Raw genomic sequence first — 27,810 nt, 5'->3', positions numbered from 1 at the left:
GGTGAGCCTCCCCCAGCGCTTCCGGGTCAGGAGGCGGCGTTTCCGGTGCCGAGGGAAGATGGCGGCGACGGTGCGGATCCAGAGTGACTGGAACCAGGTGCTGAGGTGGGAGCCGGCCCCTCCCCCCCCCCGGAATGACTCCCGCGGTACCCTCCCCAGAGACCCCCCCCCCGGGGAGCGACCCCCCTCCCGCTCCTGGGCGGCGACCCCCAACTCTCCCCGCCCCCGAGACCCCCCCTCACCCCCGGCAGCGACACTTCCTACGCCGGAGCCCTTCTGTCCTGGGGGCGGCCCCCCGTTCCGCCGCCCTACAGCCGCCCCCCTCTCCTTATCCTCCCTCTGTGCTTCCTGGCTGCCCTGTCCCCTCCCCGGTGCTGCTGGTCCTGTCCGCAGCTAACAGGCCCTTTGTGCCTCTCTGCAGGAGGAACGAAGGTGAAGCCTGGCTGAGCTGTAGGAGCCCAGGTGAGTGGCGACTCCCCGGCTTCAGCATCCCTCTCCTGCCACTGGAAGAGACTTCCTGGCTCTGAGCTGGGTGTTGCACGTAACATGATGCATCATACATGGAGCTGGGGGGGCCATGTAGGGGTGTGTCTTCTCCCCGTGAAGCACTTTACCTGACCTGGAAAATGGGAATGTGTGGGTGGTGAGATCTCCAGCCTGGAATGACACCCCCACCAAGCTCTCTGCAGCCAGATTTCACCTCTTGCCCTGCCCTTTGTTCTGTGTTCCGGGAGAGTGGCCCCAAAGGAAGACTGTATAAACACCTGGAGTCCTGTCCTGACCCAAGAAACTCAGAGCTGGGTGTCTGGATGCACACATGAAGCCCTCCTGCTCTCCTTCAAGGGAGTTGGAGCTGGGGTGAACCACAGCATGTTTCTGCTGAGCTCTTAAGAATAAATCTTAGAGAGGGAAAACCGCTGTTACATCAGAGTTTGCACCCATAGTGTAGTCCTTTTGGTTCATTCAAGGTACAAATTTACAATTGGTCAGTTGAGCCTGTAGTTTAGGTGTGTACCTGGATTTCTCTTCATTGCTTACCTCACATAGCGGCATCCGCAAGTAATGCTGTCTAGTGGCAATAACTTGACCTCCATTATACATGCCTTTGTCATCTCTCATCTGGTCTACAGTAGTGCAATATACCTGGACACGAAACCATCAACTCTTAGAAAATGTCAGGTAGTACAGAAGGCTTCAGGACACTTCCTCATCAACACGGGCAACTGCAAGCCCACTGCATCTGTCCTCCATTCTTTGCATTTTCTGTCTATAGAATATGGGATCAAGTACAAGATCTTGGTCCGTATCTTCAAGGTCTAGGCCTTGGATATCTAAAAGCCTAAAGTTCAGGGATGAAGAGAGTAGTCAACAACTCTGCTTTTCTGACACAATGGAACTTTCTACCATAAGAGTGAAGCTCATATATGTACGGGACTGTGCTTTCCCAGGGGCTGGTCTCAGATTGTGGAATAAACTCCCCCAGAAACTAAGGACTATTACAAACCTGCCCACCTTCTATTTCAAATGTCGTGTATGCTGCTTTGATCTGCCATTTCTAACATAAACTCACAGCAGCATGTATGATTTATAAGTAAAAAATCCTAATAAACCACAGCCCTGTACTGCACATGCTTTTCCTGGTGAAAGGAAGTGAGAGAGAATGAATCACATGTAATAAGTGTTAGTTACATCACTTCATGCAGTCTGGAGAGTGATCAGCTATGACGGTGAGAGGTGGGTAATATAAGAACTTACTTTAGAATGGGACCCTTAAGAATGTTTCTCCCTCCCACCCCATGTTCATATTGCTCTTCCATAGCACCCTCCAATTTGTCAATACCTTAGTTGGAACATACCCAGAACTGATCATGGTGTTCCAGGTTTGGTCACATTGTGTCTTTATAGAGAACAGCTATTGCCTTTTGTGATATGATGTGATGCTGCTTTGTATGCAGCCTGAACTCATAACCTTCTCCTTGTTGCCACACTTGTCTTATTTGCTGTCTGGCTTCACTCTTGCATCTCTGAACATTATCTGTTTTGTGGAGTTTTCCAAGCAGAATCCTGTTTTATTTTTTGCCTGTGTCCAGGCCCTTTTTGTTAGGTCAGTGTTTACTCTTGTGTCCAGCTCCTCCTAGTTTAATGTCATCTGCAAACTTCAGGCCATATGACATCGTTCCTATCTAAGCTAAAGTGAATTAATTTTTCCAAGTAAGTGTTCCTGACATACTATCAACTGCTTTGGTTAAATTAAAATATATCTACTGCATTCTTTTAATCTACTAACTTTGTGATTCAAAAAAGCATTTAAGCTTGTCTGGTCAAATTTATTCTTTACTAACCCGTCAGACCATTTGAGTTAAGCAAAAGCTCCCATTCTTACTCTCCTTGTTCACCTGTTATGATCCGTGAATTCTAAACCTTCCTCTCTGCCTGATACACAGGGCATATCAATCATGTTCATGAATTTTCTCCCAGATATATTCAGTGCCTTTGTCCCATTGAATCTCACTTAGTGATTGAATGTTTAATTTAAAAAAAAAAAAACCTCATAAAGGAAGATTAGATTTTGGATCTGAATAGGCTGCCTGTGTATCACTGAAATTGCTGAAGGCCAAAAATAAATACAGGATTATAGTTACATGTGAAGTGTGTAAAATGCTAAATCATCATTTTCTCTGATCTTTAATATGTCTTTGTACTGCAGGGAAACCTACTTTGTATGGCAGCCTGACATGCCAGGGAGTAGGCTCAGATGGGATTCCAGAGATCTCAGCCTCTGAAGGATTTGTTGTAAATGAAATAACCAAGGTACTCTTATTTCAGTGTATTTGTATGTTTGAAGGGTCAGCAAGTAGCTACTACTCAAAATTAAAATGCTACAGTCATTCACTACTGAGATGCCAGCCACACAGTGTGCTGTTCCATGTACTGCCTTATGATCTGAACCTTCGCATAGAAAGTGCTTAACAATATTTCCTGATTAGACATAGTAACTGCACCACTTGAATTTAGTTGCACGTGGTGGGTTTTGGACCAATATCTTCTAGACATGAAAAGAGGCCATCAAACTTTTTTCATTTAAAATCTTTAATCTTAAAATATGATCTTAAAAGTGAAAGGCCAAGTACTTTGTCCACTGAGGTGTACTGGCACTTAGCTACTACTATGAGGAATGCTCTCTAAATATACTGAAGTTTGGTGGTGTGTGACCAGGTTGTGGATTCTATATCTTCTGTGGCTTGATGGATCTTGATCCCTGGCTGTGCTTGCTGCTATCCTCCAGTCAGATTAATCTGTATTTGAAGCATGCATGGAAAGAAAACCGTTTGATGAAAATGCAACTTCAAGCTTTAGTAAGAGTCATTCATCAGGTTTTCCTATAGACTGAAGTCACTTGCACTTTATGCACAAATCATGACTGTCCTTAAATCAGAGCCTGTTGTATCTTCATATGTCAGCAATTGCTTTGCAAAGCCACCTACATGGCTTTATCTGCAATTTTACTGTAAATATGGATTGGTTAGATACATAACTGCGTAAAAACAAAATCTGGAGGCTTTCTCTTATTTCACTGATCCAGATCCAATGTCCAATATTGAGAGGTGCTAGTTGAGGATACTCAACACCTTTCATGATCAAGATTTTAAATGTACTAGGTTTTACTAATCAAGAAATATTTTTGTCTGCCAGTTCCACAGATTAAGCCAGGAATCTGAAAATCCAGATGTGCTTTTTCTGCTTTTTATGTCATTGATGACAAAAATCCTCCAACTGGAAGTCAGCTGATGTTTCTGGTGCATAAAGCAGAACAAAAAGTCATAGTGGTTGTCAGACTGGCTCAGGCCAGTGGTCCATCTAGCCCCATATTTTGTCTCCAACAGTAGCCAGTAGTGGCTGTTTCAGAGGACGGTGCAAGAAACCCTGCAGTAGGCAGTGATGAGGTAAATTGATCACATCAGGCGTGTTCTCCTATAACTGACTTGCCTCTGCAATACTAATGGGAACAAGCACGTTTTTGAGTCAGTAAAATGAGTAGATAGGCGGTAAAGGGATAGTAAAGATTGTTTTCCATCTGTACATGAACGTAAGACGACTGTAAATGTTATAGTTCTGTACAATTAATTCTAACAATATTGTAATCTTTTTCCGTCCCCTCCTTTAGAAAAGCATACTTGTTTCTTGCCCTCATGAAAATGTTTCCACAAAATTTTTGGCACCATACACAAGCTTTTGCAGAATTCATCAAAAAAGCGTAAGTAATCTTGCTGAGTGATTAGAGATACACAGAGCTGAATGTTAATAACATTCTTTGTCTGTCTGTAATTGTTGCAGACCAGTTAAGCAAATGGAGTAAAACATGCCTTTGCATAGAAACTTAGCAAAAAACTATTCTAATCAGGTTGGAATTAAGTTAGTATTTCCACTTTCTAGCTTTAAACTTGGTCTCTCCAGTTCATTAAAGGGGTGGTGTATGAAAACAATCCAAAGTAAATTCTGCAATCCTTTGGGCAGCTTAAAATAGAGATTCCCTTTAGTTACATGGAAGAATAGGGTGCTGTTGCATTTTGCTGTTTTTTGGGTCACCTGTAAATCTAATCTAATTGTGGTTAAATTCCATCCAACACCCCTAAAAAATACATGAAGCAGTCACATATGATACAGAGAGGCATTTGGTTTTCTTGGTAAAAATCTCTGGAAACTTTGGTCCCTGGAATCCTTCTCGAGATCCAATTCTACTGTGACAGCTACAAGGAACTGGCCAGTTATAATGAAGAAGGAAAAAACAAACTTTCCAGTGACGTAGAACCATCAAGTATCAGAGGGGTAGCCGTGTTAGTCTGGATCTGTGAAAGCTGCAAAGAGTGCTGTGGCACCTTATAAACTAACAGACATATTGGAGCATAAGCTTTCGTGGGTGAATACCCACTTCTTCAGATGCATGTAGTGGAAATTTCCAGAGGCAGGCATACATATATTTATTTATTTATGCCTTCCTCTGGAAATTTCCACTACATGCATCTGAAGAAAAGCTTATACTCCAGTACGTCTGTTAGTCTATAAGGTGCTATGGCTCTTTGCCGCTTTCGTAGAACCATCAGATTTTCACTTTCCCTATTGTTACATTACATTAATATGCAACCAAACTCAAATAATGTCATCAGGGCAGGGGCCATGTCTTCCTGTATGCTTATTTGTACAGTGCTTCGCACAAAGGGGCTCTGGTTCTAACAGCGGTCTCAGGTACTGTAGTTGTACTCAATCATAAATAATAGGAGAGCATTGCTCTTTGACAACTGGATACTTCACCTCTTTGACAGGAGCAGTTCTGTGGGTCAGCAGAGTGCCGCTGGATTTACTGCAATAATTCCTGAAGTAACTACAACAATGGCACTACATTCACCCTACACAGTGACCATGCTACTCCATATCCCTTCCTTCAATAACTGGGCTCCAAAAATATCACTTTTGGCCTACTTTCCCATGGATGCAGCATGGCCTAGTGGTTAAAGGACAAGACTGAATCAGGCAACAAGCATTTGGTTTTTGACTAGGCCACAGTTCCTGTGTGACCATTGGGAAAGTCACTTCACCTCGGTGCCTTGTTTTGTGTGTCAGTAAAAGGAGAGATTGAGATGCTTTATTTTTTGTTCTAGTAGCACTCAGAGACCCCAGTGAGAACAGGGGACCAATGTGACAGGTCCTGTACAAACATACGGGGTGACATGGTACCTGCCCAAAATGTGGGAAGGATGCCCTTCTCCCACAGTCTCCTCTGGCTGGCTCTTGTTTTCTCTGTTTTCCTCTATCCTGCACTTTAGCTCCAGTCTCTGCTCACTCCAGTCCCCCAGCAGCTTCCATCATAAAGGGAAAAGATGGGTGAATTACAGCAGAAATCATTACAACACTAGAGAGCATGACAGGCTGGGCTAGGGGGCTAGGAATGGTATGGAGCTCTTCAACTCTAGGTCTCTAATTCAAGGCCAGACCAAGCTTGTCGTGGCAAAGCTGCTGAATTGGTGGCTGTTTGTCCTAGAGAAAATGAACTTGGCCTTTCTAGTGTCTATGGTGTAACAGCTGTACATAATCCCCTTGTTGGCAGACTCAGCAGAGAGGCTAGGGTTGAATGGTTTATGAATAATGAGTTACTTTCACCCCTTAAAGTTACCCTCCAGCTCCGGGGCTAGGTGTGAGGGCAGGGCAGTGTGGGTTAGGTCACACTACTGCTGCCTGTACTGTGTCTGCTCTGTGGATAAACAGAGGACTCCTCACTTTCCTGGGCTTCCAGTCCATCTCCTTGCCCCAGCTTTGTTCTTTATTTAAACATAATTCTTATTTTTGTGGGATATTTCTGCTTTTTAATTTGCTCCTCCCCCTCCTCTACTCCCATATAGTACCTGCACCTCCCTGTTCTGCAGTCTCTATTTTGGGGAGCTGCTCACATTCTTAAGTGACATGGCAAAGCTGAATTTCATCTGGGACTTTCATTTTGGCATTGGAAAGGAGCACATGGCTGGAAACATCAGCCTTTGGTTTGGCTGACTATCTAACTCTACATAAAGCTTACCCAAAGAAACTAAAAAACGTCTATCCCAAATGAAACCTGTTCTGCCACAGAAGGTAGAAGAGCAGAAACCTGTACACTCTGCGAGGGACTTGGCTATACAGATCTAACTTACTTGTGAGGTGCTTAGATACTATGATAATAGGTGCTATAGAAAATGCTATAGTAGAAGCTGAAAAATAAATGTTCTCCATCTCTTTGTGAAAATACATGTTGATGCACAGTATGTTTGGGTAAAGTAGCATTTTCACATCTCTACAACGGAGTATTAAAAGAAAGTGAGATTGTGTTAAGACAGGTTTCAGAGTAACAGCCGTGTTAGTCTGTATTTGCAAAAAGAAAAGGAGTACTTGTGGCACCTTAGAGACTAACCAATTTATTTGAGCATGAGCTTTCGTGAGCTACAGCTTACTTCATCGGATGCATACCGTGGAAACTGCAGCAGACATTATATACACCCAGAGATCATGAAACAATACCTCCTCCCACCCCACTGTCCTGCTGGTAATAGCTTATCTAAAGTGATCATCAAGTTGGGCCATTTCCAGCACAAATCCAGGTTTTCTCACCCTCCGCCCACGCCCCCCCCAAACAAACTCACTCTCCTGCTGGTAATAGCCCATCCAAAGTGACCACTCTCTTCACAATGTGTATGATAATCAAGGTGGGCCATTTCCTGCACAAATCCAGGTTCTCTCACCCCCTCACCCCCCTCCAAAAACCACATACACAAACTCACTCTCCTGCTGGTAATAGCTTATCCAAAGTGACCACTCTCCCTACAATGTGCATGGTAATCAAGGTGGGCCATTTCCAGCACAAATCCAGGCTTTCTCACCCCCCCCCCCCCCGGAAACACACACAAACTCACTCTCCTGCTGGCAATAGCTCATCCAAACTGACCACTCTCCAAGTTTAAATCCAAGTTTAACCAGAACATCTGGGGGGGGGAGGGGTAGGAAAAAACAAGGGGAAATAGGCTACCTCGCATAATGACTTAGCCACTCCCAGTCTCTATTTAAGCCTAAATTAATAGTATCCAATTTGCAAATGAATTCCAATTCAGCAGTTTCTCGCTGGAGTCTGGATTTGAAGTTTTTTTGTTGTAAGATAGCGACCTTCATGTCTGTGATTGCGTGACCAGAGAGATTGAAGTGTTCTCCGACTGGTTTATGAATGTTATAATTCTTGACATCTGATTTGTGTCCATTTATTCTTTTACGTAGAGACTGTCCAGTTTGACCAATGTAAACGGCAGAGGGGCATTGCTGGCACATGATGGCATATATCACATTGGTGGATGTGCAGGTGAACGAGCCTCTGATAGTGTGGCTGATGTTATTAGGCCCTGTGATGGTGTCCCCTGAATAGATATGTGGGCACAGTTGGCAACGGGCTTTGTTGCAAGGATAGGTTCCTGGGTTAGTGGTTCTGTTGTGTGGTATGTGGTTGTTGGTGAGTATTTGCTTCAGGTTGCAGGGCTGTCTGTAGGCATCTGATGAAGTGAGCTGTAGCTCACAAAAGCTCATGCTCAAATAAATTGGTTAGTCTCTAAGGTGCCACAAGTACTCCTTTTCTTTTTGCGAAGACAGACTAACACGGCTGTTTCTCTGAAACCTGTGCTTTGAGTGTTACTGAATGAGGGTGATGGGCTGCAGATTGCTGGCTCTGGAAAACAGACTGCGGTAAATGTCTATTATTAGGTAGGTGAGTTTCAAGCAGATACACTATAAGCTACAGTTATCACTTCTACCTCTGCATCTGGGTCTGAGTTAACGCACATTACCTCAGCCTGCTTATTGATCCCTTGTTAGTTTCTGAATTAGTCAAACATTAACACTGTGCCTTTTAGTGTCTGCTGAGAGTGCTTTGCAATTTCTAATCCTTTCATTGTGAGGTAGTGTATTACTGCTGAGAGGATTGGAATTGTTTGTGAAGTTATTCTGTTGTCGTCTTACATTTCTGTGATCAAATCGTGCTAAATTATTGTCTGATTTGACTTGTGTTTTCAGTGAATAGCCCCAGCCAGCAGAGCTCTTATATGAGTTTTAAGTAGTTTTAAACACAAAAGCAATCCACAAATTCACTTTTTTCTTTAAAATGGGTAATGGAGTACTGTTGGTGTGCAGCCATGTCACCCCTAGCTGTGGTCTTGCTTGTCAGAGCTCATGAGCTAAACAGAGTTTGGCTTGGTCATTGCTTGGATAGGAAACCAGGGAAAACGTGGTGGCAAATCGTTAGGTGGCATTCTTCATTCTGAGTTGGTATCGAATTGATGCCTCAGTATGATGCCACTAGATGAGCTTTTCTTTTAGATAAGACATAAAACCTGAGTGCTGACTACTTGTGAGTAGTAAGGATCCCATATCCTTTTCTACTGGGATGCTGGAGCGAAGGCCTTACTCTATCAGAGTTCCAGGTTGAGTAATTATGTTCTGTTTTCCTTCAGCTGAAGACTATTCTTACAGTTTTGTCCTTAACTGTTCACTGTTGATACAATCTGTTACCCAGCTGTCATATTCCACCCCAGGAGTAGCTGTACTTTATCAGTGGGCGAAGTGATATGATTACACAATGCCTTACAAAATTACTTCATCCACAACTAAAATGCAGCCCCCTTCAGAGTAGAAGAAATCTATTTACCAGATCACAGCAGTGATGCACAATATTTTAGGGAAAGAGAAATTTGTGAAAGGATATAAGGCAAATGTTTGCTGTCACAAAAAGTGGTAAATTGTGTGGGAGTCAGTTTATCTACTTAATGAGGATGAAGTCAGCCCTACTAGAATTTAAGGCTGTGGCTGCTGGGTGTCTGAGTATTTCAAACCTGATCTTTTGCAGGTTTGGATCTGTTTTCCTATGCTCGCAAACACAATGCCCTTTCATGGCACTGGGAGTTAAACAGAAGAGGCTACGCTTAGGTACCATATAGCGTAAGGAAGGGAATATTGTCCAGTAATGAGAGCAAAGGTCTGCGTCAGGGTTCTAGTCTAAGCTCTGCTACTGACTGTTATTTTGAGCCAGTTGCGTAACCTCATTACTTCAGTTTCTTATTTGCAAAAAGGGGCTTATGCCTACAGTCTAGAAAAATCCTGGCCTCTGTTCAACCCAGGGCAACCAAAAACTTGGTCTTGCCAATTGAAATGTAATTATTGCTATCTATACATGCTGCTGACCTGCCCTTCAAAATCCACTCCATCTCCTTGCCCAGGCAGAATTCTGAGCTGAGCCAGAGGAAAAATTTAGCAAAGCCTCTGCTTGTAAATGCCACCAAATTGTAAGAAATCGAGGTTAATCAAGTCAGATAATCCAGTCAGTCAATAGGTCTGAAGCCTGGGTTCAGGTCAGATCATACCAGCAGCTTGTCCTTGAGGGAGAGACACAGAATGTCTGTCTGTATAATACAACTTAATCAGAAAACACTCATTTAAGCTACCTACTCCCTTCTGTCAAGCCCCCTTCCCTCCCAAAAGGGAGACAACCCTTTTTTCTGGTTAGACTAAATGAGAAAGCCAAGACCTTGTTAAACATATTCTTAACATTTCTCGATGAGTGCCTCCTAACATCTGAGACCAATGTCTGTAAAAGGTCTTGAGGTCCTCAAATGAAAGGTGCTTTGTATGTGGAAAGTATTATCAGACCAGAATTGTTCAGTTATGCATGTGAAGTGATTGACTATGATTGCTCAGGTGCTATGGTGAAATCTGCAATATCTATCTCTATATAGGTGTTATTACTGAATGCTTTGGTTAGCAGGTCTCCTTCAATGCAAAATTCCCTTGCGGGAGTGAGCAAAATAAGCATGTGTTCGTAGGGTCACACAAAATGCTCAAACTATTTGGTGCTGTCTTTCCAAACAGATACTCTGCATTGATATTTCCAGTGGCGGGGGCCTTGGCGTCTCTTCCAGCACCGATGGAACCATGAAAGTCTGGCAGGCGGCTAATGGAGAAATAAGAGTAAGAACTTTGGCTCTATCTTTGGGTTCTTATACATTTCTTTGTCTCAAGTTCATAGATTATAGTGTCCCGGCCCTAGCTTTGGCTCCTAACTAATAGTGACTGTGCACTGAGGTCCAGTGTGGTTACGGTGTTCTCCTTTGAGTGAGACGTTAGCGTAAATTTCACTTCTGAGGTCAAAGATCTAATAGACTGTGGCATAATCTCCCAAGGGAAGTGATGCTCAGAGGCTATGATGATGAGTGCCAATATTAAAACATGTTTCAGAGTAACAGCCCTGTTAGTCTGTGTTCGCAAAAAGAAAAGGAGTACTTGTGGCATCTTAGAGACTAACCAATTTATTTGAGCATGAGCTTTCGTGAGCTACAGCTCACTTCATCGGATGCATACCGTGGAAACTGCAGCAGACATTATATACACACAGAGACCATGAAACAATACCTCCTCCCGCCCCACTGTCCTGCTGGTAATAGCTTATCTAAAGTGATCATCAAGTTGGGCCATTTCCAGCACAAATCCAGGTTTTCTCACGTGAGAAAACCTGGATTTGTGCTGGAAATGGCCCAACTTGATGATCACTTTAGATAAGCTATTACCAGCAGGACAGTGGGGCGGGAGGAGGTATTGTTTCATGGTCTCTGTGTGTATATAATGTCTGCTGCAGTTTCCACGGTATGCATCCGATGAAGTGAGCTGTAGCTCACGAAAGCTCATGCTCAAATAAATTGGTTAGTCTCTAAGATGCCACAAGTACTCCTTTTCTTTTTGCAAATATTAAAACATGGAGGCATAGTTAAAAGTGATGGTAGCTACGGCGCAATTGTTCACTGTCTGCTTTTGAACTTATCCCACTGTAGAAGATTAGCTGTGTTCGTGGGGGATTTGACCATGTCCACGATTTAGGTAAAAACACTGTGTGCTTTCTAGTACTGAATAACTTAATACAGGATGGCATCGGGGTGATAACAGTGGAACTAGCATGCAGTTCTTTGTTTTTCCAGAGACTATTGGAAGGCCATGTGTATGATGTGAATTGTTGCAGGTTTTTCCCGTCGGGCCTTGTGGTTCTGAGTGGGGGAATGGATGCCCAGCTAAAGATCTGGTCAGCAGAAGATGCCAGCTGTGTAGTAACGTTTAAAGGTCACAAAGGAGGTACACAAACTAGCCTTTAAAATGCTTAATCCGCTGCCTATATAATTACATCACAGCAGAGGGCTAAAGTTCAAGCATCAGCCTATTACATTTTTGTGCTGTGCATTAACATTAGATGCTTCAAATCTCTTCTTCAGACTCCCTGCATTTGTATATAAAACACAGACAAAAACAGCTGCTATTCTAAACACCTGAAGTTGTTCTTGTCGGGTAGCATTTTATTCCTTCTCTGTACAGTTGGCTGTCGAACTCCTTGCTGTCCTAAATAGGCTGATATCCCCTGGTTATATGGATTACACTGAAAATTCCTTCCATTATAAATGGTTATTCAGCATTAATCAAGACATTCAGATAATAAAGGTTGTACCGCTGTTGCTTCAGATGATCTGTTATTTTTCAAATGTCCAGCAATGTTGTAGGTGCCTCATAAAACAAGTAAAGACACTGTTTGTGCCTCAGAGCACGAAGTCTGTTGTGTCGTGCTGAATTTAGGGGAGGGTGATTACCTGACAAGAGGGCAGGGGACAGGAATAGCAAAATAAAACCACCTCCGTGGGCCATGGTATCTATGTGGTGGGAGAAGCTCTCCCTCCAACATAGCGCTGTGCACACTGGTACTTATGTCACTCAGAGGGCTGGTTTATTCACGCCTCCGAGTGACTTAGGCTATGTCTACACTACAGCTTGAGTCAGCCTAACTTAAGTGGCATCTGTTGAAATAGTTGAGCAAAATATTAATGCAGTATCTTTCTGGACTCCTGCAGTGAACCTAGCATAATTTTCACTTGACCTTTTTTTGGATTTTTAAAACGTGTAAAAGGCTTTGTGGATGTATTGCAACAATGTTGTAAATTAATCTGACAGGAAATGTAGTAGAGCTTCAATGAGAGGAAATCTAGCAGATTTCTGTTGTCTCCAAAATTGACTTAATCCGTTGTATACATTATTGGATCACAAGGAGTCTCAGTAGCTGCAGTCAGCTAGAATAATTAAATTTGGTTTCGTCTGGTTGCAGTTGACTTTTGTTTGAAAAACAGCCCTGGCATTTGAACTTTGCTTCTGTATGCAGACTGTTAATTAAACCTTGTAACTATTCAAATATACCTCTTTAAATGTTAGAAACAACAGTGATATAAAATTGTAAGGTTTCAGAGTAGGTTTTCTCTCCCCCCACCCCACTGTCCTGCTGGTAATAGCTCATCTTAAGTGATCACTCTCCTTACAATGTGTATGATAAACACCCATTTTTTCATGGTCTGTGTGTATATAAATCTCCTCACTGTATTTTCCACTTTATGCATCCGATGAAGTGAGCTGTAGCTCACGGAATCTTATGCTCAAATAAATTGGTTAGTCTCTAAGGTGCCACAAGTACTCCTTTTCTTTTTATAAAATTGTAAGGGAATGTTAACAGCTGGTAAGAAACATGCTTTTCATGTTGCTGTATCTGGAATACACAAGTATCACTGACCTGTCCAAATTCATGATGGGGTTATCTAGCTCAGGGGCCAGATTCAGTTCTGGTGTAAGCAGATGTAACTCCAGTGGGATTTCACCCAACTGGCCTACTGCCTGTGAGATTCTGGTGCTTGCCTTCCAGCTTTTTAAAGCAAGATAGGTGCTTTTTCCAACCTTGCTGTAACTTCCTCACTTCTACCCTTCTGAGAAGTTTCTTTGCTTTGGTGTAGGTATCCTGGACACAGCCATTGTGGATCGGGGAAGAAATGTCATTTCCAGTTCTAGAGATGGCACTGCCCGCCTCTGGGATTGTGGGAAATCTGCGTGCCTAGGCGTTGTTGCAGATTGTGGTTCTCCTGTGAATGGCATTGCTCTGTGCGTTGCTGACAATACAGTAAATCTGGGCTCACCTGAAAAAGCACCTAGTAAGTAATATAGAGAGGTTTTCTTTTTCCCTTAAAAAGATGTACCATGTGCAGACTCTAGGGAAAATACGTAACTGCTGTTATAGAGGGGAATCCTTCATCGCTAGGGCAGCAGTTCCATCCTCAGTGGTCTCTTCTGACAGCATAAACTCTCAAGAGGAAGGGAAGCGGGCCATCAGGGTTGCTCACTGGAGTCCTGAGAGAAGCTGAAGAATACAGTTCCTTTTCAGAGGATGATATAGACTAAAAGGTGTAGCCAATTATTTGACTACACTCCTAGTTCATTATTAAAAATGTCTGAGACCAAATAACTGAACTTAGCCAAATTTATTGTCTAAAGACAAAGCAGTAAAGTATGAAAAGCAAACATACATATCCTCCTTCTGGGAAGGAATTCTTATCTCGCAGTATGACCTTTATGTTTACACAGAAGTTGTGCTTCAAAGACAGGCATTTCAGCTAGTAGTGTTTCTAGTATGATTTTACAAGTTACAAAAGTCTGTACGAAGATCCAGCCCATCAGTTCACAACAGTTGTTGTTTTGTTCTATACTTTTCTTATCTCTGTTCTAGATACTACACTCCAAATCAGTTGGGTGTAGAGCGGCATCCCAGCCTATGCTAGGACACAACATTCATGTCTCTTAGCTTTGACAGGCTTCCCATTTTTTAATGCCAGAGCTGACTTCAGCTTTGCAAAGTGCAGTGGGATTTTTGACATGGATGAACGGAACTATAGGGAGAGTGTAATACATTTAGTTAACATAATTTCCCAACACTTATTTATTTGTGTGTGCATATTGTGACAGGGTCGAGCCAGATGGCTACAGGAGAGTGATCCTATTGGGATCCGGGAAGTGCTTCGCCTGCCCACTGCTAAAGGATCTCTTCTCTTCTCTTCCCCCCCCCCCCCCCCCGAGCTTAAGAGGGGGATCCACAGGACCTGGACACAAATGATTACAGGGGACAACTAATGAAATAACAGGGACAGGAGTGTGGTCAAAGGGTCAAACGAAGGGAACCGGATGGGGACACCGAGCAGAGAACCCCGGGCAGCGCCCACTGCTCCTCAAAGGCATCAAGGGAGTCAGTGGACGCCGCCCAGAAGAACTCTGCCCGGATAGGTGAACGGATGGAGGATCGGAAATAGGCCCCACAGTCACAGGAGACTCCATTGGCCAACCTCCTCACCCTGGTTTTATAGATGGCCATTTTAGCCAGGGCCAGGAGGAGGTTGACCAGGAGGTCCCGTGACTTTGTGGGGCCGCAGATAGGGAGTGCATAAATAAAAAGGGGAGAAGTGTAACCAAAAGCGCAACAAAATATTCGTTAGGAGCTGGAATAGGGGCTGCAGCCTGGCACACTCCAAGTATATGTGTGCCACGGTTTCCCTCACGCCGCAAAAAGGGTAGGTGTCTGGAATGGGGTGAACCGTGCCAAGTATACGCCCGTGCTCACCGCTCCATGAAGGAGTCACCAACTGATATCCCCGGCGGGCCTCGGGACCAAGGTGGAGTATAGGCTGGCCCACCGGGGCTCCTCACCCTCCAGAAGTGGCAGGAGGTCCCACCATTTTGTATCAGGGCGGGACGCAAGGGTGAGGACGTGCAGGGTGTGGAGCACGAGCATGTATAGATGTTTCCTTGGCTACAGGAGAGTGATAGAAGGCAGATATATTAGCTCCAGGTTGAGTAGGTCCCTTTTCCCTGGGTAAAGCAACAGGGAAGGTTCCAGAACAATCAGGAACTTTCTAAAAACAATTAAGACAGACAGGCTGATTAGAACACCTGCAGCCAATCAAGAAGCTGTTAGAATCAATTAAGGCTGGCTAATCAGGGCACCTGAGTTTAAAAAGGACTTCACTTCAGTTTGTGGCATGTGTGTGAAGAGCTGGGAGCTAGAGGCACTAGGAGCTGAGAGTGAGAACGGGGACTGCTGGAGGACTGAGGAGTACAAGCATTATCAGACACCAGGAGGAAGGTCCTATGGTGAGGATAAAGAAGGGGTTGGGAGGAGGCCATGGGGAAGTAGCCCAGGGAGTTGTAGCTGTCGCACAGCTGTTCCAGGAGGCACTCTAGACAGCTGCATTCCACAGGGCCCTGGGCTGGAACCCGGAGTAGAGGGAGGGCCCGGGTTCCCCCCAAACCTCCCAACTCCTGGTTAGACACAGGAGGAGTTGACCTGGACTGTGGGTTCACGAAAACGGCCAAACTGAGGGCCGCCGTGAATCTCTAAGGTGAGCAAATCCGCCAATAAGCGCAAGACCCACCAAGGTAGAGGAGGAACTTCGTCACAATATCTATATATCTATAACGGGTATTATATTCATACCAAGTGCATAATACTCATTTAGTGTGGTGTATATTACATCTAACATGTATGTATTGGCTAAAATTAGCAGGAGGTTCCATTGGCTCTAGTATCTGTGTGATTATTGGTCCACCCTGCCATTCTTGGTGTTTAGGGGTATGCTTCTGCTCCACAGGGAGCTTTGTTGTGGGTTTCAGCAGGAGTAAGATTAGGCTCTATATAATTGAGGCCTTTGGAAATGAGTATATTGTCTGTTGGTACATGAATCTCCTTGCCTTTCCCTCCCTAGTTAAAAGGGTGTTTTCTTCCCCTTTCCCACCCCAAAATCATCAGACATTTTGCCACACCAAGTCCTAGTCTGAACCTCAAAGGGACCTGCTGGATTTCCATGTAGAAAGAGGTATGTCCTATGAGCATCTGGTAGAGATTTTGGTACCATCAGCATAAGCATCCCCAATTCTGTTGCCAAGATGCCTTGCATCACTGCCAATGATGATAACAATTAGAATTTTAACAGGTGAACGTGAAATTGGGACAGAAGGGAAAATCCTGCTGTTGGCTCGGGAAGACAAAAAGCTCCAAGGTGTGGGATTACAGAGCAGGCAGCCGGTAAGGATCTCATGAGACGTGTTCACTACTGTCCATTCAAAACCTCTTAGCACCTTTTGACCTATAAGATGAAATGTTAACAAGCATCTGGAACTCATTTAATGTCTGTCTGCAATACACTTTTTCTCCTGACTTCATAACATACAGGTGTGCAATGCACCAGTTCAGTACTGGAGCATGCATATCGGGAGTGTGATGCGTTGAAACCAATGCAGCGATTACACATTGAAATGAGGATATGTAGCAAATTCCATTCAGTGTATAATCATTTCTTTTTCTAAAGGAAATTAAATGCAAAGACTGCTAGTAGAAGTTCGCAATTTTTAACTACAAAATTCAGAAAATGTGGCTATTACACCTGTAAATTAAGACATAAATTTAACACTAAAGGGGCAGAGGTGTGGTAGGAGCTATAACTTTGCATTTTCTCCCTTTCATATGTTGTGTTCTAGATTTTAATCCAGAGGTTCAAAATGGTCTTTTTATCATGTGTCTAATCCCAAAATGCTTTGCAAATTATGACAGGTTTCAGAGTAACAGCCGTGTTAGTCTGTATTCGCAAAAAGTAAAGGAGGACTTGTGGCAGCTTAGAGACTAACCAATTGCTCCAATAAATTGGTTAGTCTCTAAGGTGCCACAGGTTCTCCTTTTCTTTTTGCAAATTATGCAGACAGCACCACTGAAATACAGCCTTCTCTGGGGGGGGTGTCACTGACACAGTATATAAGTAGGGGAGGTGGGGGGAGCGGCGGTGGAATTTTGGCCAAGGACACCACGGCAAACCCTAGTTTTACGAAAAGCACCCTGGAATTCTTAATGTCCACACACATTTTCCCTTGGATTTTAAGGCCTCCCCCTTTCAACTGCATGGTGGTGATTGGTTTTATATTGTAATACTAGAAAAAGAAAAACATGGGTACAATCTTTCTAAAAACTGTTGTTCCGTTTGAAAGCCCAGTGTAAAATCAGCCTAGCATAATCTTGTTAATTTGCAACCATCTCTTACATTTCATAAAAAAAAAAATCCTTCATAAAAGGATTACATTATTTTCAAAAATTCGTTGGAAAAATGTATTCAATCTGACTCACCCTCCATACAATCTATATGAGATCACTCCAAGCGATGGCTTCTTCTCTGATCAGCAACAACGAATTTGTAGTAGGTCTCATTTTTACAATAACGCCACCTTCCCCAAAATGTCCTTACTAGAGCTGCCTTATCGAGCACTTGTGCCATCTTACCAGATGGAGACCTGTGGTCTACCAACCAGTACCTTCTGCCTTCCTGTCAACTGTGGGTGGTCTGGTCTAACCAGCTGGGAGCCTGGGATTCTCTCTCACTTGCGAGACAGGCTTGGAGCAGCCCAAACTGGAATAGGAATGGGAAGTGTGTAGTAATGGCATAGCAGGGCCTATGATAGAGCCTCAAGAAGGTGGGGGCCTAGAATATGCTTGTGCCAAAAGCCAGACATACCAGTAATGACATGTGGAGAAGCAACTGGGAGTAGCTGTGCAAGACTTCTTCATAATAGCTCCATCTATGGAATGAACAAATCTCAGACTGCATCTCCCTTAATGAACTCAGTAGTTATAATCCAAATTTAACTCTTCTTTCCAAGGGTTTAAACAGTGGTCAGAATATATCCATAAACCAAGTACTGCTGCCACAGAGCAAACGCTGCCTTGACAACTCCTCTAGTTCTGTCTAGAGAGTGATTAATGTAAGCAGCAAAGGGCTAAAATACCAGTGTACTCCATAAAGCATCAAGAATGGGTTTATAAGGTCTGATGATCTTACTTGGCTTTAAATATTTGTTCTCTTACACACCAGTGACTAAATTGAGGCAGTGGATCCTCTGCACAAAATGTTAAGACTGGTAGCAATGATCTTATACAAGTACAGTCTCTGGTATTGGGACAGATGTTTGCCTTACACAGTACAGGTTCCTTTCTTGTATAGTATCTCCTGTACACACACTTCCAAAACATGGGCCAGATTTAAATCCTCTTATAGAGTTTAAATAGAGGACAGAGACTGAAGAGGTAGAGACATGGGAGAACATCTGAGTTTGGAAAAGTAATGGAGAGATGACAAATGCTGCATTGGAGAAGACTCTTCCACCAACACAGTTGTGCCTGAAACAGAGGGAGGTTGCTGCAAGATTAGCAGGGAGAGAAGTGAGATTTCTAGGCCCTGCAATGAAGGCTGGAGGAAGACCATGGAGGGTATTATATGCCCAGTATTGTCCCTGCTGTCTCTGTATGATGTGCTACCTTATCTCTCCAGGGGAATCCCAGCAGTGTTAACTATATATATTGCCAATGCTAGTGTGACAGGCTCATTCCTGGAGGCTTTCTTTGCATTATTGCCTCTGGATGTCTTGGGAAGGAGCAAAGAGCTGTTAGCCCCATGTTGCCTCTGACAGGTCGTGTATAATTGTCTGTGATAACTCACGGAAGTGACCGTATCCGTGACTTCCTAAATAAATCACTCGTTCCCTTTTCCCTGGGACTCCTATTAAGAATAAGGCTGGTGGGTTTTGTCTTTCATGCTACCTGTGAATAAACTGATATTTAAAGTCTTCTCTCCTTTCATTCCCAGGTGTTTCTCTTCGTTGGATCTGATGCATTTAACTGCTGTACCTTCCTCTCAAGCATCTATCTCCTAGCAGGGACTCAGGATGGAAATCTATATCAGCTGGATGTCAGAAATACAAAGTGAGGGGCAAGTGTGGTGAGGTGTTTAAAGCCGTGAATTCAACGTTGGTGAAAGGAGCTAAATTGACAGCCATGGTGACTGTAGAACAGGTGCAACACAAGCATCAGCAGTGCAGGAGTCCCTGGGATGCTGGCTCCTAAATTTAGCCACAGAACAGGTGTATCAGGGTCCGTTACAGTTCAGTCTTTTCCTTAGTGCCCTACCTCTGTGCTTCAGGCCTGATCTGAAGGGACTCCTGCTAGAAGTGAGAGAATAACTTGGTCTCTTTGGCCTATTCAGCCCTTGGCATCTCTACAGAGATGACCAATGAGGATGCCACTTGTGTTTGTGGTGGTTTTGTTGTAGACTCTCTTCCGCTAGGAACTGGACTGAGACTACAACACGGATTCATTTTATATAGACTGCTGAAGAATGGAATTTGTCTTGCTTTATATAGATTTTGGTTGTATGCTGTGTGCGCGCCCATCCAAAGCTTTGGATGCTCTGGACATGCACTGAAAATCGCAATAATGTAGGAGTTAAATATAAACCTGTTCAAAGCACCAGCACTTTTTCCTACCACGTCATTTTATCAGCTGTTCTACAACCAGTACAGCTTAAAACACCTTCCACCAGACGGAAATCCCATCCCCCACTGCCTCTGACAATGAGCTTAATTCTTTAGGCCTTCGATATAACATGCTTTATAAGTGGTGAATTCCACTTGCAATATGATTCTCCGTTCCAATTTAGTATTTCTGAATTGATCTACCCACTGCCAAGTGTTTCCTTTTTCTGAAAGCTCTTCATCAAGCTCGTACGTACAATGCAATGATTAACTTTGTTTATATTCGTGCCAAATGCACATTCCACTTGGGAGGTTGTCAAGATGGTACTTTCAGATGATGACACGAGAATTTAGCATTCAATTTCTGAAAAATTCCTTTTCTGTTATTGGAAAATCTCCAAGCTTTCATCTATTTCATTAAGGATAATCTCTTTAAATTCTGTACGGAGGGAATCATGGTGCATGCCTACAAACTAACTAGCATTTAGATCCCTTTATATCTTCTGGAATTGCCTTTGGAGAAATCATTGCCCTGATCTATCCACTGAAGGATAAAATATTGAGCTTTGCAGACTGGATGCATCTCTATCTTTCCAGTTTTATCCCTTGTCCATGGTGACTAACCACCAGCTTTCCAATCTCACTCTGTATAATTCATGTGACTGTAATGATTTTAATCTTTAAATAACTTTCTTGCTCTGGTCTATTTGCTTGTTCTTTATTATATTGCATATGGGCATTGTTCTGACAGTTGGGCGTATACCTTTTTGCCTGCTTGGGAATTAACTGTGAAAAATAGATCAAGTTTATTTTTAGTAAAGAATGTTATAAATAGGTGCAAGAAAACCAGACACAAAAACAAAAAAGCCTACTGATATAACTCAAGGACTATGTTGAAGTCAGGGTTTGTGAACAAGAAAATGTGGGTCTGCAAATTAATGAACCAAAATTGGTGTGTCAGAAACTAGGCCTAATTGGTAGACAAAATGAGGGGTTGGTCTGTTCTACCCACCACTCCCTTTTTGGATCCTTGAAGAAAGAAACTTTTTGGGGGAAATGAGAGAACAGGGTACTGAAGCAAGCTTCACCATCATGGCTGCCACCCTCACCATCTCCTGGGGCCCTCGGTCTTTGTTATGCTAACCTTGAGAGATGTCCTGTCCTGACCAGACCAAGGCAGAGAGAGGGACCCAGATGACATCACTATCACCATCAGCTCCAGCTGAATCGCAGTCATCACGTGGGATGAAATGGGATCAGAGCTTAACAGCAACACCTCTAGCCCATCTCAACTAATATCTCTTTTCCCCAAAGGACAGTTGTTGCCATCTTTCATATAATCTAAGAGACTGTCAAACACAAGGAGTTTTCCTTTTACAAACTCTCTCCAGCTAAAGAGAAGGGGAACAAGGGATGTTGTTAAAATGAAAGTCTTATTTAATATTTTACCTTTCAAATGCGTTGACTGTGTTTCCTTTTCTTTATCTTTAATAAGAGGTTAAAAGGATATTTAATGGTGGGTTTGCCCTGGTACTAAGAAGGCTGAGGTCTATACCAAGCCTTGTTTAACACTATTTAATGTTAAACAGTGACCAGGTTATGTTAACACCTTTGGCCCATATATTCCATCTAAATCAGTACAACAGTGTGGTCTTTGATTATAATGCTTTGACCTTGTTTCTGCTGGTTTTTCTAGGGCTCCAGTTCAGATCATTCATAGATCAGGAGCACCGGTGCTTTGTCTACTCCCTTATAGAGACGGATTTATTGCCAGCCAAGGTAGTACAAGAGTTCCTGAGGCAACAGTGTTTACTTTGCAGTGTGGTTACCTTAATCGTCATCCTCGTAAGACGCTTCTGCACATTGCTCTGCAGTGTGTGGACACGTCAGCTTCTGCTTGCGGTCCTCTGAAGCGGAGAAGAACTGTGAAAGGCACTTTATAAAACAAGGACCTGATTCTCCATTTCCTTGCTCTTCATGGAGTCTCTTACGGCTCTGCAAAATGGGTGTGTAATGCTACTGTTCTGAGTTGGGAGTGTTTCCTACCCACTTTGCAGAGGTATAAATCACTATACCAGGCTGTTCAGAAGCAGGCCTCCAGTGAATTAAGAGGATGTGATGAGTATGTTCTGACCAAAGACCAGAGCTTTTAGATCGTATCTATTTTTTTTTTTTTTTTTTTTTTAACCTCTTGACCTGTTTCCAGTCTGGTGCTGGAGGGGAGCTTCCAAAGGGCTAGCTGGAGTTGCTCTTATCTCTCCTCTTGGTTATGTTCACATCCCTCCATATGATCAGCCAACGTCTCACTGCGATCATGCAGCTCTGCTTTCTCTGTGAATTCCTGGGTTGGGGTGCAAGGTGATAGCTGGCTGTCCAAGTGACATTTTGGTCTATGCAGGAGCTGGAGATGTAATTTCCAGCTCGAGGAGGTATACCTGCACTAGCTTACTAGAAATAGGAGTGTAGCTGCAGGGGTGCAAGCGGTGGGATCATAACCAGGTGGCTAATCCCTACCGCTGTTCACATCCCCATGGCTAGGCTTCTGTTTTTAGCGTACTAGCTCGATTAGAGCTAGCGTGGACATATCTGCTTGAGCTGGAAATTACATCTTCCAGCTCAAGAGTAGACATACCCTTTGAAAACATATCCACTGCAAATGGATGACAAGTGACAATGGGAACAGTGTTAATCAGTGTTTCATTAACTTCCTAACATCTCATGTTCTTCTGTCATCATTCCGCAGTGGTCTCCCAAAACAACTGACTCTTCCATAAAGTACCCCAATCTTTTGAGCGTCTGTCTGGCCAAACTGGCAGCCCACAACTCCTATTCAAAGGACTCTGTTGGCTTTGTGTAACAAGTGCAGTTCTTCTGCAGTCTTATGATATAAAGCAGCGATTGGGCTCTGATACAAAATGGTGCCTGTATTATGCCAATCTGCGTCCGTTTGTAGTTGTGAGACTGTCTTATCTTGCAAGCAGTTCTGTGTTCCTTACCTGTTTTGTTTTTTCTAGGTGATGGAACCTGCTTTATTATTCAGCAAGATCTTGATCACGTAATTGACCTCACAGAAGCAGACTGTGACCCTGTATACAAGGTAATGGCTAGGTCTGCTCACTATTGCCCTGGGTAACAGCGAGGGGGAATGAAGGTGGCACTCTGCCATGGCCGCCATTGTCTGGTGATTTGGCAACCGGCAGAGCTGGCACCTTTTTGAGAAGTGAATTTTTAAATTTACTTTTTTATTTGAATAGTTTTAACACTTTACAAAAACCATTCCTAGCGTAATTTCTCCTCTCTCAGATGGGGAAACTGAGGCAGAGAGGTTAAGTAACTTGTCCATTGTCAGAGAGAGCTCTGATTAGAACTTAGGGGCTCCTGCCTCTGCATTCAAGTCTTATTTTAAAGGGCAATTCTATTTAGAAAAGTGACGGTAAAAATGGCACTGTTCTTACCCAGCTGAGCTGCCCACTGCGCATATTCCGAATCTCATCTGTTGATTTCAGAAATCAGAGTAAGTTTTTGCTACTCTTTATTCCCATAAACCCTGCTGAGTCAACACAGCTCTGGGGGAGAGCACTGGATTAGGATCTAGCTCCATACAGCCACAGTGTTGATGATGATGCTTAGCGCTCCTTATAACCAGGTTCCAGTTGCAAAGTATGGCTGTCAAGCGATTAAAAAAATCAATTGCTCGATTAATTGCAGTGTTAATAATAGAATACCATTTATATAAATATTTTGGTTGTTTTTCAATATATTTGAAAATGTAGATTTCAATTACAACACAGAATACAAAGTGTAGAGTGCTCACTTTATATTTATTTTTGACTACAAATATTTGCACTGTAAGAAAAAAAGAAATAGTATTTTTCAGTTCACCTCATACAAATACTGTAGTGCAATCTCTTTATCAGAAAGTTGAACTTACAAATGTAGAATTATGTACAAAAAAAACTGCATTCAAAAATAAAACAATGTAAAACTTTAGAGCCTACAAATCCACTCAGTCCTTTTTTCTTGTTCAGCCAAACGCTCAGAGAAAAAACAATTTGTTTACATTTTCAGGAGATAATGCTACCTGCTTCTTGTTCAGAGCGTCACCTGAAAGTGAGAACAGGTGTTCGCATGGCACTGTTGTAGCCATCGTCGCAAGATATTTACATGCCAGATGCCCTAAAGATTCATATGTCCTTCATACTTCAACCACCATGCCAGAGGACATGTCCGTGCTGATGATGGGTTCTTCTCGATAACAATCCAAAGCAGTGCAGACGGATGCATTTTCATTTTCATCATCTGAGTCAGATGCTACCAGCAGAAGGTTGATTTTCTTTTTTGGTGGTTTGGGTTCTGTATTTTCCGCATCACAGTGTTGCTCTTTTAAGATTCTTGAAAGCATACTCCACATCTCATCCCTCTCAGATTTTGGAAGGCACTTCAGATTCTTTAATCTTGGGTTGAGTGCTGTAGCCATCTTTAGAAATCTCACATTGGTACCCTCTTAGCATTTTGTCAAATGTGCAGCGAAAGTGTTCTTAAAATGAACAACATGTACTGAGTCGTCATCTGAGACTGCTACAACATGAAATATATGGCAGAATGCAGGTAAAATAGAGCCGGAGACATACAATTCTTCCGCAAGGAGTTCAGTCACAAATTTAATTAACGCATTATTTTTTAAGCGAGCGTCTTCAGCATGGAAGCATGTCCTCTGGAATGGCGGCCAAAGCATCAAGGGGCATATGAATGTTTAGCATATGTAGCACATAAATACCTTGCATTGCTGGCTACAAAAGTCCCATGCGAAAACCTGTTCTCACTTTCTGGTGACGTTGTAAATAAGAAGAGGGGAGCGTTATCGCCTGCAAATGTAAACAAACTAGTTTGTCTTAGTGGTTGGCTGAACGAGAAGTAGGACTGAGTGGACTTGTAGACTCTAAAGTCTTGCTTTTTGTTTTGTTTTTGAGTGCAGTTATGTAACAAAGAAAATCTATATTTGTAAATTGCACTACAGTATTTGTATGAGATGAATTGAAAAATATTGTTTCTTTTGTTTACATATATTTGCACTGTAAAAATGATAATCAAAAATAATATAAAGTAAGCAGTGTACATTTTGTATTCTGTGTTGTAATTGAAATCAATATATTTGAAAATGTATAAAAACATCCAAAAATATTTAATAAATTTCAGTTGGTATTCTGTTTAACAGTGCGATTAAAACTGCGATGAATTGTGATTAATTTTTTTAATCGCTATTAATTTTTTTGATCTAGTTACATGAGTTAACTGCAGTTAATTGACAGCCCTATTGCAAAGTCATATCTTGCCATCTGTTCCAACAGTATACCCCCTGAAGGCAGCGTAGGCCAGCATACCCAAAGGCAGAGTTTGGCCTGCAGACTTTTAACTGGTGGTGATCCGTGAGCAAAAGAAATCCATCTTCTCTCTCAGATCTGACAGAAAAGCCCATCATCTTTGAAACAATTCAAACCCCCCCAAAAAAACTTGTTTCTAAGAGTCGTTGCTGAATAACTATAAAGCATTTAGCTGTCACATTGTAGACCCCAAGCGCTGTTACAAAGTCATCTTTATAATTGCAAATCTGAAGAAAAATGGACATACCTAGTGGACCAGGAAACATGCCCAACAGTGCTGTTCAACAGGACCGCTCACGATTTACTGATGTGTCTTCTTCACTCTTCCTCCAGTTTTCCTTCAGGGAAACTGCTGCATTTTCAAATGTTCCCATTTCTCTTCAGGCTTTTGCTGAGTTCAGAATCCACTATAATATAGCATTTGGGGAAGTACATGAGCTTCTGTCAGTAGCAAACTGCCCTATCCATGGCGGTACCAGTAGGATTTCCAATTGTTAACACAGAGATACCAGATTTATTTGAGCATAAGCTTTTGTGGGCTACAGCTCACTTCATCGGATGCATAGAATGGAACATATAGTAAGAAGATTCTCCACTTTTTCATTTTCTCTGTAAGAGGCTAATCAATTAAGATGAGCTAGCTTAATATGGATATGTTTCTATTGTGAGTTGTCAAGCGCGGCTGGTCTTTCACCTTGCCAGTGGCCAGTTATTGTGATTTGTCTGCCTCATGGGAGAGGTGTGTTTTAAGGGTGGATTTAAGAGGATGGGAGTTTTTCCCTACTCATATAGGGTTGCATAGGAGAAAGCACTAAGGCACTTGTGGAAAAGCAGATGAGGACGATGTTCATGTAAGAGGTTTTATTTTTAAATAATATTTTCATTTCCCTCTTCTAGGTAGCGACATGGGAGAAACAAGTCTATACATGTTGCAGAGATGGGATGGTGAGGAGATACCAGCTTTCTGACATCTGACCACTTGTGGTGTGTGGAAAACAGATGAACTAAGAACCAAGGCTAAAATCTAGCTAGGTTTGGAACCTAGGCTAAGTAGCACTTCCCAATAAAAGCAAAGCTACCTTTCTAGGACTGTACAGTATGTATGAAGTGTATATATAAGCTTTGAGAACATTGTTGTGATAAAATCTAAGAACAAGACTGTACATAGAATTCTTGATCTTGTGCTGCTTATTACAACCAAAGTTTAGACCATTCTCTTCCAGTAAGCAGCTTATAGAAGATGTTAATGCAAGACCCTCTGTATCTGCAAATATATTTACAGAACTGTTTTCGCATTTCGCAGTGGACATTTTTGGTATTTCTAACAAGACTATGATCTTGGGGCTGGAGAGACAAGAGATGGGGAGGTGACCACACTGCAGAATTGATTGAAATAAAGGGATTGACTTTTGATCACCTCTGTCTAGAGAAGTTTGTGTATTTTCAAGACAGTTAATTTAAAAGCAAAACTACTCTGCTATGTCCATGTCACATTCAATGCCTCATAATCTTTCTTGTGACTATTCTACAACAAAAAGTGTGACTATTCTGTGAATTTAGTGAGCAGCCATGATTTGATCTCAGACTAAATTTGAGACTTCAGTTTGATCTCCACTTGAATGAAATACATATGTTCTTGTGCAGTTTAAAAATATATCCAGTTGTAGCCATTGTAGTGAAGGCCACATTAAAATTCCACCAGTTTTTGTTAAATCAGTAATTATATAGCTCTTATGGTATGGTGAAAAGCATCTTTTTGCCATAGGATTCGAATAATAATGGCAGACTATCATTTTCATCTAAATGTTAAGTCTAAGGGACAAAGGTTCAGTCCTGTGGACTCTGATCTACCCCCATAATTTGTGTGCATGTGTTTGTAAATTCCTGTGCTGTCACATGGTATTAGAGTGAACAGTGGGATAAGATTTAGGAACTCCAGAGATCTAATTCAGCTCTGCCACTGACTCACTATGTGACCTTGAGCAAATCACTTAATCTCTCTATGCCTGGTTTCCCCATCTGTAAAAAGGGGGTGATCCGTAACTACCTTTTAGCCAATCAAAATTGTCATAAGAATTTAGCCCATGTACAAAATCTACTTTCCCACCTTTTACTCCTGAAAATCTGCTAATAAAACCCACCAGCCCCAGCAGAATTTGTGATGGCTGAGTTAACGTGTGTAAAGTACTCTGAAGACAAGTAACCATTTACTTTTAAATAACTATCACAGCGCATGCCATGGTGTCAGGGAGCATTTAGGAATATAGGACTGGCTTATCAGAATACAGCAAGGCTCCATCCATACCAGTTCCCTGTTCACCTGTAAGACTTTTGTCCTCCCTCCCTCCCGATATTTGTGAAAATGAAATACCATCATGCCCCAATACTGCTAATGGGGATGATGGCACAGTGGGTGCTGAGCTGTGCATTGTTGGTAAATGAATGCACACGGGGAAGTGCGCTCGGCCCTCCCTAATGCAAGGAATACCCCACAGCGGAGCCATTCACACAGCCGCTTCAGTAGGCCAGGTGTTGGGGAGGGCTCATGGGTGAGGGCTCTGCAGAAGAAATGGAGAGGGGAAGTGAGACAAGAGAAGCAGGCCCCATGCAGGTGGGGCAGGACGGAGGTAGGGTTGCCAACCCTCCAGGATTAGCCTGGAGTCTCCAGGAGTTCAAGATACATTTT

At 42.7% G+C, this 27,810-nt stretch overlaps 1 protein-coding gene across 3 annotated transcripts; it reads left to right on the top strand.

The window, feature by feature from the left end:
* The first annotated feature begins 7 nt into the window (after positions 1-7).
* Positions 8-26,540, top strand: PAAF1 (proteasomal ATPase associated factor 1). Of its 3 annotated transcripts, XM_073334531.1 has the most exons (12): positions 8-105; positions 422-462; positions 2,708-2,811; positions 4,166-4,255; positions 10,426-10,524; positions 11,526-11,676; positions 13,365-13,559; positions 16,386-16,477; positions 19,080-19,195; positions 21,440-21,522; positions 22,758-22,840; positions 26,022-26,540. In XM_073334531.1, the coding sequence occupies exons 1-12, from the start codon at positions 59-61 to the stop codon at positions 26,097-26,099; spliced, it is 1,179 nt and encodes a 392-aa protein (XP_073190632.1). In that variant the 5' UTR covers positions 8-58; the 3' UTR covers positions 26,100-26,540. The 3 variants fall into 3 exon arrangements, with proteins under 3 accessions (XP_073190632.1, XP_073190641.1, XP_073190650.1); XM_073334540.1 differs by lacking the exon at positions 4,166-4,255; XM_073334549.1 differs by lacking the exons at positions 422-462; positions 4,166-4,255 and having other exon boundaries at positions 29-105.
* The last annotated feature ends 1,270 nt before the right edge of the window (positions 26,541-27,810 follow it).

Source organism: Lepidochelys kempii, chromosome 1, assembly GCF_965140265.1.
Source record: "Lepidochelys kempii isolate rLepKem1 chromosome 1, rLepKem1.hap2, whole genome shotgun sequence".
NCBI lineage: Eukaryota > Metazoa > Chordata > Testudines > Cheloniidae > Lepidochelys > Lepidochelys kempii.
This window is presented reverse-complemented; position numbering and strand designations above follow the sequence as displayed.